At 42.9% G+C, this 10,167-nt stretch overlaps 1 protein-coding gene across 1 annotated transcript; it reads right to left on the bottom strand.

Annotated features, from left to right (window-relative positions):
* Positions 1-8,050: 8,050 nt before the first annotated feature.
* LOC124680716 lies at positions 8,051-8,566 on the bottom strand. Its single transcript, XM_047215770.1, has one exon. The coding sequence runs from the start codon at positions 8,564-8,566 to the stop codon at positions 8,051-8,053; it is 516 nt and encodes a 171-aa protein (XP_047071726.1).
* Positions 8,567-10,167: the final 1,601 nt, after the last annotated feature.

The following is a 10,167-nucleotide window of genomic DNA, read 5'->3' as shown; positions in this document are numbered from 1 at the left end:
GGTAAGAAAATAGTAGGAAAAGATTCTTTCTTGGCGCGGTGATTGAGGTGAAGTGCTGGAGCTGTGCAGTGCAGGGCGGATCGGAGGCGTGCGCGGCGGGTTTATATAGAGGCGACGAGGTCGGGCAGTGCGGTGTCCCGGTGAAGAGGAGGATGCCAACCTGGAGCTGGAGGTTGTTGACAACAGCTTGCATGCGTAAATGGCTGACACTATGCTACGTCCTAGCTAGGGACGTCCCGTCTGGTACTCCTGCTACGCGTAGCCTTGTAGGGTATTGCCAATGGCGTCTCCTTGTGTGGAGCTAGCTACCTCTCTGCAAGCGCGGTACATTGGAACCCCAGGGACCCACAGTTCAGTAGCTGCTGACGTGTCCACAAGATCTTCTCAAACTTGTACATGTGCGTGTAGGCGTGGATTCAAAGCCCGAGGTTTGGCTTGGGCTCGACAAGGCTTGGCTCCGAGGCCGGGCAAGCAAAACATAAATCTTCTAGCTATCCGTTTCAAAAAGTAAATCTTCTAGCTAAGGTTCAAGGCTCGGCAAGGCGCTGCTCGATGAAGCTTGTAAGCTGGCATGAGCACTTAATGTAATTTAAAAAAATCGTCAGCATCAATGGAAAAATGTAGAATTTCGCAAGTATAACCAACAATATAGCATGAGTATATTCAAAACATAATCTAACAAGTTACACAAAACACCAATGTATGACAAGTTCACCACACAAATATATGCACGCAATCCAATATATTGTCATACATCAGAAATACACGCACTTAATTAGTTCAATAACTCCGGATAGAACAAACAGATCATGGGCTGTAGCTCCATGAAATGACAAGTCTTAACATGAATTTCAACCGCAATGGAACCAACGCTCTGCCATTTCATCTCCCTTGACCCCCGTTGCTATCCATTGTCACTTCGTGAACCGCATGACGAATCTACACCACATTTAGATTCGGTTTTGTTGGTGTACAAAATATTGTAGCAACTAAATAGACCAAAAAAGAAAGCACTGCAAACTCAGTTTTTCTTCGGTTTTGATGATGTAGAAAACGTTCCAGCAACTACAGATACTAAAATAACGCTACAAGCTCAGTTTTGATAATGTAGAAAACGTTCTAGAAACTACAAATACCGAAACAGCACTACAAGCTCAGTTTTGATGATGTAAAAAACGTTCATGCAACTAAATAAACCAAAACAGCAATACAAACTCAGTTTTGATGAAGTAAAAAAGTTTCAATAACTAAATAGAACAAAATAGCACTAAAAACTCAGTTTTGCATCAGATTTGTTGATGTAGAAAACATTCAGCAAATAAATAGACAAAAACAACACTATCAACTCAATTTTAAACTTTTGATGATGTAGAAAAGGTCCCATCACCTAAATAGACCAAAAAAGCACTACCAACTCAATTCTCCTTCAGTTTTAATGATGTACAAATCATTCCATCAACTAAATAGACTAAAAAGCATGTACAAACTCAGTTTTCCTTCACTTATGATGTTGTACAAAATATTTTAGCAACTAAGTAGACCAAAACGTCCCGTCAATTAAATATGGATATGCAGAAAGAACGTTCCAGCAATTAAAAATAGATTATTTCGTGATGCTAATTGGTATTAGAACTTACTAGTTGCTCCCCACCACACTATTTCGAAATAGAATGGTCTCGACATCATCATCATGATCAGCCTCCTAAAGGAGTAAAAAACAATAAAGTTAAATATGCATAAGAAATACAGTAGAGAAATAAATCAGTAACAAGAAGGCACATACCACATTCATCGATTTTTTGTTTCCATTGGTGTCCTCATAAGAATCTAATGCATCCTTAGGCAATGGCTATTTTTAACATGGTGTAAGTTGAATTCCATCTTGTGGTCACATCAATTTTCAACCCCACTTGCGAGATTCCGAAAATTTCAAAAAACCTGAACAATCGAGATACTGCCTTCTTTATGTACTTCACAGATTACCTCACAACATCTGTCAAATGGGAGATGGTTGCAGTACATATACGGTCACCACCAAGTTAATAATATGGGCACAACAACAAACATGAAAATATTTTGGAACAAAACAATTGGAGCTTCTAGCTGCAAACATAGCTTTCAAATTCTAGATTGCCACATCATTGTTGGATGCATTGTGTAGAGTAATTAAGATGATTTTATTTTATATGTTCCATGCAGCCACACAATCAAACACAAGTTGAGAAATAACATGCCCACTATGGGGAGGGTCGAACTCCACAAAGTTTAGCACACGGCATTGCATATTCCAGTTTTTAGCAATGATGTGTGCAACTAAATACATATATGGAAGTGTTCGGTTGGATGTCCACAAATCGGTAGTTAAAGCAATGTTGTCCACACTTTCAAGAACCTTCATAAGGTAGTCTCTTTAAGCTTCAAAAACTTTTAAGCATTCCTTTCTACTGTTTTTTCTACCAATAAACTCAAACCGAGGATTCATATAGTTCATCACTATGTTAAACAGTGTGTGCTCTATCATCTTAAATGGATCACCATTTTAACAATTAAATTTTTAGCTTCCTCTTGGCTATACTCCATAGAACATTGTAAAACTAGAATACCGGTATCACTTGCATACAATGGCTAAAAGTTGAGAATTGTTTGCGAAGCCACCTTTTCCATTAGGATCTTGTAACCTGCACATGATTTTGAATATCGTCTCTTGAGATGTATAGTGGCTCCATTACCTCCTTGATATATTTTGTTGGATATGAACATCTTACGGTAATTGCATTGTGCCCTAATCACCGTGACACTGGACTGCATGGTGGATGTCACTGAAACCATCTCAAAGTGATCCCAAACTTTTGAACTTGACTTGCCCCTCGATTGAAGATAACCATCGGACCAACCTTCATTCCCTTTTGTCGCTTGTTTCCTCTCTGAGAATCTCCACCATCATTATCCACAAAATTTCCATCATCAGAACTATCAATATGGCCATTACCAAATATATCTTCCTTGGACATGGCATCATTCTTATCATAAGAATTTTCTTCCCCGTAAGACTCATCCATCAGGTGGACATAGAGTAGTCGCAACCAGTCAATCACACTAAACAAGCATGTAGTAGTGTTGTTGCATCAATTTTGAAATGGTGAAAGAGAATTACCATTGGTGAAGTTGCTGCTACCGGCTGTGACTCAATCACTGCTGGTGGTGGTAACAGTGCAGATCTAGTTGATGAAATGACAAGTAGACCAACAGTATTGGAATTTATTTCATTGTTGTATGCGCGCCTCCTGCCTTGCGCTGATGCCTTCGGTGGACATGCGTGCGATCCTTCGTTGTCCCGTCCATGATGCATCTTTGGTGGAGGAGACAAGCAATAGGCTGCAACAAGTCAACCGGTGGTGGAGATAAGCAACACACAACTACAAAAATCAATTAGGCTGCAACAATTACAACTACAACTATCGATCTACAGCAATATGTTCTAATATCAATTACCATCACCAACATAAACATCATTACACAAGCTTACTAGAAAACAAAGAACATAAGACAGTTGGAGAAGGACTGAAGTAGAAGCTTATAAAAAAAAATTGTACCTGCAACTATTTTACGTACGTACTGGTTTTCAAGCATATAGAACCAATATTTTCTCTTTTAGGTTCCTAATTAGCGAGGTCTCTGTTACGCAATGGATAAATCAGCACAAATATTTGTATTATATAAATGCATCATTTATATGATCAGCCTCTATGAAAGACATAGAATATGGGAGGTGGTGTTTCGGCACATAGATGCAAAATGCAGAAAAAGAAAATTTAAAAATGTCAAAAAAATTCAAGAAAAAATTTCGCGTGTATATTCACATTCAATATTCGCACAGAAGTTTTGGGGGGAAACGAACAATTTATATGGTTTGTGTAAAAAAGAAAAAAAATGTCCCGTGAATAGTCATGCATGTGAGAACATAATTTTTTTTATCTTTTTTTACACAGGACACAAAAAACTTGTGTGCGGACATAGAATGTCTAGATGTACATGCACAATTTTATTTTAGGACTTTTTGATATTTTGAGATGTGTTTTTACACAGTGGTTCATATGCACCCATGAGCCGAAATGAATATCCCATAGAATATGCTCAATCTTTAAGTAAAAATTAAATTTAAATTTATTAGAGGTATAGTATTAATTTATACATATGTGTATTTTATTAAAATTAAAAATCTCATAGTATCATTTTCTTACGGTGCGATTCTGAAATACAATATTACCTAGTATCATGATATTGAAAATTTTGCATGCATGCCCTTATTTTTTTATATATTACTATTTTGTTTAAATTTCAAAATAATACGGAATTTTCTGGATTTTCTTTAAAGTAATACGACCTTGAGTCCTTGACATGGCCGAAGCCGACTAGAACTTATGGACCTGGCCAGAACCAAACTGCATATTTAGAGACATAGGATTCCCCACAGCCATGCGTACACACTACATCCGTGCTGTAGCGGCATGTATCGCTCTACGAGTCATGAACGGCTTGTACGTCGTCAGATTTGTACAGCTATGTAATGTACCTAATGCTGACCCCGCCCTGCCCTGCAAATCTGCAATCTCTCAGGATCTCGCTCCGACGCTCCATGCCCATAAATCATCGACCATACTGTACATGCAAGCGCAGACTTTTGCCAGATGGAAATGGTTCTAGAGGGAGGAGAAAAAAAACTTTCGAAACCATTACAGACGACGTCCATGCTAGCAATAGCGGAGAACAGAGAAGATGCCCGGCGAGCCCATGCTCAGCCATGATTGGCACCGGAAAGATTTGAATGCGGGAACGAAGAGTTTCAATTTGTTGCGTCCGTGCGTGCGGCATTTCCTCCTCCTCCGACACTCTCCCCGCGTGGACAACCACCGCAATCATCCGTAGCCGGAGCGACGCACCTAGCCGAGGTCCCGCGCGCCATTCTATCTCTTGGAGAAAAGTCATGGTTTGAGCTCCCTATGACAGTATTCAGTGAATGAATCACCATCTTCTTCAGTTCCTTCTTCGCCATTACTCTTCTGTCTACTCAGCTGGCAACTGGATTAGTTAGTTAATGTGTGCAATCAGGAAATAAATATCACTGCCAGATTACTCGAGTGAGCATTACAATACACTAACAACCTTTTCCTGCAAGATTCCACGTGCAACCGTGCTCTGAAAGACTGAAACCAAGCTACCGAACACATTTTTCTCTGCGCTGCAGTGCGAGGCTAGATTAGTTTAGTGCTGCACTCCAACACACCGGCAGCGTCTGTTTGTTTAACTAAAATCAGCCCCTGACCCCCTGTCAAACCCATCGTGCATCGCATGAGGCCTTATTACAAGTGTAAACACGCGGAAGAAAAGGTTCCTCATGTTCGCTGACGCAGAATCTACTGCCAGCTCCATTGTGGTCTCCGGCGTACCGACACCGTCTCGCGCGCTCATGTGCACGCCGGCCGGATCCAACTCGACTAACCGAATACCAGTACAGTACATGAGTACAACACAATACCCTGCTGATGGCTTCTTTGTTTCTTGGCTGAGGCATAAAACATCCCCATTTCAAAAACAAAACAAAAACTGATGCGTCGCTCTCTGTCAGATCAACGGGGGTTCAACGCTAGCCCAAACGGTTGGTTCACGGCAGGGTTGATTTAACAAAGATCGGGATTCTTTTCCCCGTGCCGCTGTCATTGATGGATGTGAATGGCTCAAATTGTCATGTGGGGTCTGATAATCTGATGTGAGTTACTGTATGACAGTGTGAGTCACTTGCCTGCATGTCAATTTCAGGTCGTCTTCGATGGATCTCTCCGGCCGGTAGCTCCTGCCGCGGCTACGGGGCGCAGTACGAACTATACGGCATTGCTGCAGATGGCTACCCGCAGCATGCGTAGATGCACCATGTATTTGCCCATTTGCACATTGCAATCGCAGGTCGACAGCCTGTCGAGAACGGAAACAAAGCTGCGCGCGAGTCGCGATTACCTCTTCTTCACTTAAACATTTTACGTACACCACTGTTACAGCCACGCCTCAACAATTTCGGCCGGTCTCCTCTGATAGAGACGGCCGTACGTAGGCGCAATCAGACGATCGGTGCCATTTTTTTTATGCTCCATTATTCGATAAACGGGTTTGGCTCAGGTCTAATTCTGAACTTCTGAACAGGGGATGCTGGTTAGTTTAGCTTAGCTCCGTCTGAATAAGTTGTCGGCAAAGTTGGAACGTCTCGCTCAACGAACCATCGGTACCCTGTTCAGCTGTGCGACTTGGGCGTTGAGTCCAGCCGAGCATGTGTGAGTGGCCATAGTCGTGTCGGGAGGAACTCTGTACGTCTACGTATGGACCTCGATTTGATGAATATGCGGTATTCCAAGGCAATGTGCGACAGATTGTTCTCATCTCATCTTACTGTCATACACTTTGATTCACCCTGCCAACTTGTTTCCAGCTCAACCTTTATCTGTATCTCTGATTCTCTGCCGATATAAAGTTACCAGTTTATAGGATCCAATTTATCTGAGCCGTTCATCTAATTGGTAGTCAAAGACTTACAAAATTGGCCGACATCTTGTAGATTCGACGAGATTTACCCATGTTAATACCTGCAATTTTTCTCTCTAGTGCGTTAGAATAATTAGTCAAAATCATTTCAGCAGCTCTTCATATTTACTTGTGTTATTCCTTTTCGTTACGTCACCATACATTGAGATATATATGCATGAAATATTTATTTTCCAACAAAATATCCAAGAACTCCACAAAAATATAGATATTATCTGAAACATGATTTATATACTCCATCCGATCTAAATTAATTGACTCAATTTTATCTAGATATGGATGTACCTAAATGAGTTCGTTGATTAAATACATGCATCTCTTGATCAAGTGGAGTTAATTAATTTGAATCGGAGGAGTAATGTTTTCATGTTTATGGTGTACAAGTACGTTTTGTCACCCATATATTTTAAATATTTCCAAAAATTTCAAAAAAAATGCCGCACGCATATGTCAACGTTCAGTATGCTCACAAAGTCGTTTTAACAAAAACAGATGTTTTTTTATGTGTGAAACGACAAATTTGCTGCTAAAAATATTAGGTCGTCCACAAAAATTTGGTGTGCTTAAATAGAATGTTGAGATGTACACGTGAATTTTTTATTCAAGTTTTTGAGACATTTTAAATGATACTCCAAATATACGGGAGCATATCAAAAAAGAATTTCCGACTTAGAGTTTGTCAATCCCGGAAACTCCAAGTGTAACCTGAGCTACATGGGTCTTGTTTTTTTTTTTACAAAATTCGAATTAAATATTTTAAAGTTTTAAAAAATTCTGAAAAATAATTCTTTATGTAGCCAATAATGTGCTCTACCACTTTACAAAATCTCGAGATGAAATACGTTATATTCGACGATACATAAATTTTGATAAATGTTGGAGGTTTCAAAATCCGTATTGTTCACTTTTTCAGATCCACAGATTTGTGAATTTTGCCCAATCAGCCCAAAATACTCATTCTTTTATATTGCGCTTTTTTCCCACGGTGGTAGAGTATATCATTGCCTACCACTAGTACTTTTTTCATATTTTTTTGAAACTACGAGATGTTATTTTCGAGTTTTTGAAAAAACCCATGTAATCCGAGCTCCAAAATGCCACACTCTAGTCAATGCCGTCAAATAAATATCCCTCCCATTCAAATCACAGTGTAGGACAGTTCCCCTCGTGGGACGCTGGGCCCACCCGTCAGCCACACACAAAGGAGACCTGGGCGTTCTGTGAAGAACGGCCCTTGGATCAATATGCAAATGTGCCTACGCGTCTTTCTTCTTCCCCTACAACCTACAGTGTTCTACAGCCAGCCAGCTAAGCTACGCTAGATTAGCATTAGTCAAAGTCTCCAATGGTGGTGGATTACTATACACGCTAACTACAGTCGAGCTGTTTTTTTGCCGTCCGGCCGCGCCGAGCGTTCGGTTCGATCTTGTTGCTCGCGGAGGGCGAGCCGGGTAGCTAGCTACTCGGCAATGGCGCCGAGGTCTGTCACGAAGTCCCTCCCCAGGCTAGGTGTCCTGCGCGAGCGCCGCCGGGACCCCTTGACAGCGCTCCTCGCAGCGCCGACTCCTGTTGCCGAATCCGGGAAGACGAGCGGGCCGTCGTGGTCGCCCGCCAGCGCGGCGCTGGCGCGGATGGCGAGCGCGGCCATCTCCTCCGCCTGCAGCGGCCGCCGCCGCATCGCCGCGGGGAGCACGAAGTAGAGCTGCCCGGTCTGCAGCTCCTCGTCGTGCGCCAGCGCCGCCACCGCGCCGCCGAGCTCGAGCCCGTCGGCGCTGCACAGGAAGCACGCGCCCGCGCCGCCCGAGGCGGCGGCGGAGGCGGCCGCCTTGAGCGCATGCGACGCCAGGGTGCCCCCGGGGAACCGCTGCAGCTCGCCATCCGCGAGCACCACCCTCGCCGCCGTCGCCTCCCCCACCGCCGCGCTCCCGGTGACCGCCGCCACCGCCGTGGCCTCGCACGAGTTGCACGCGCCCATGGTTAGATTAATCCGTCGCGTGCGCGGAGATCGAGGCGGAGAGCTGGAGCTGTGCACGCAGGCAGGGCGGCCGGGGAGGCGGTGGTTGTGTTGGGAGGAGCGAGACGTGCACGGCGTGGGGTTTATATAGAGGCGAGTGTGGTGTCGCGGTGAAGAGGAGGATGTCAAGCTGGAGGTAGTTGAGGACAGCTTGCATGCGTAAATGGCTGACACTGTGCTACGTACTAGCTAGCTAGGGACGTCCCGTCGGTCTGGTACTCTGGTACTCGTGATACCAGCTATAGGGTAGTACAAGTAAGTACTGGGCAATGGCGTCGCCTTGTGTGGAGCTAGCTGCATGCGTGGCACGTTGGAGTACAAGGAACTAACAAGTTTAGCGCCAACAATGCCCTCGGTACTATTTGTGCATAGTAATTTTAAAAAAATTATCCAGTTCAAGGCCTAGCGTTATAGATTTCATTCATAGTCGTTTGGCACAGCTCTAATTACAAATACTACTACCTGGTTTCAAGAAGTAAGGCGCACACGTATTTCAAGACGAACTTTGATCATAAAAATTGAGCAATAAAATCTTGATTATATTAATGTATATAGTATCGTTGGATTCGTATTAAAAAGTACTTTTTAATGATACTAATTTCATACAAACAATTTTTATCAAAAGTAATTCTTAGTCAAACAAAAAGCTCGTAAAACGAAGGCTCGTAGTATGATCAGTAGAGGCCATTTGTAAGGTGGAGTTGGCAGCACATGTGGAGAAAAAGTCGAGGTGGACATGGAGCCACTTATCAACCCCTATTTTCTTTCACCCCCGTATTCTTTATCATCATTCCGTTTCTCTCTCTCTCAACTGTTAGATTCATCCCGTCGCCGCCACTTGCCATGCGTATACTTCGGTGTCCGTCGGGTGGTTTGCCATCACCAAGACCCTCTCCATCACGTACTAGTCCCCGAGATTGTCCCCGTAAGCGCTTCCAGGGTGACATCATCAGCTCGACGTTTTCTCCATAAATCCAAGAAAAGAGACTTGACTGTACATAGAGGATGACATGCGGGTCCCATCGGCCAGCAGACTTACTCAACGTTTCCAAGGCGGCAGGGGATCAAAAGAAAATGGAAATAGCTAAAGATCATAAGGTGAAAAAAATCCAAGAAAAGAAACTTTTATAGTACATAGAGGATGACATGCGGGTCCCATGAGCCAGCAGGTTCCGCAACATTTTCAAAGGCGGCATGAGATCGAAAGAAAAAGGCAAGTGACCAAAAATCAGAGGGTGAAAAATAATCGAAGAAAAGAAACTTTTATTGTACATAGAGGATGACATGCTGTCCCATTTTGCAGCAGAGGTCCCAACGTTTCAAATGCGGCTTGAGATCAAAAGAAAAAGAAAGTAGCCAGCAGCTTACTAAACGTTTCAAAGGCGGCAGGGGATCAAAAGAAAAAGGAAATAGCCAAAAATCAGAGGGTGAAAAAAAATCCAAGAAATCAAACTTTTATTGTACATAGAGGATGACATGCGGGTCCCATGAGCCAGCAGATTCCTCAACGTTTCAAACGTGGCATGAGATCGAAAGAAAAAGGCAAGTGACCAAATATCAGG

This window comes from Lolium rigidum, unplaced genomic scaffold (assembly GCF_022539505.1).
Source record: "Lolium rigidum isolate FL_2022 unplaced genomic scaffold, APGP_CSIRO_Lrig_0.1 contig_2638_1, whole genome shotgun sequence".
Taxonomy (NCBI): domain Eukaryota; kingdom Viridiplantae; phylum Streptophyta; class Magnoliopsida; order Poales; family Poaceae; genus Lolium; species Lolium rigidum.
This window is presented reverse-complemented; position numbering and strand designations above follow the sequence as displayed.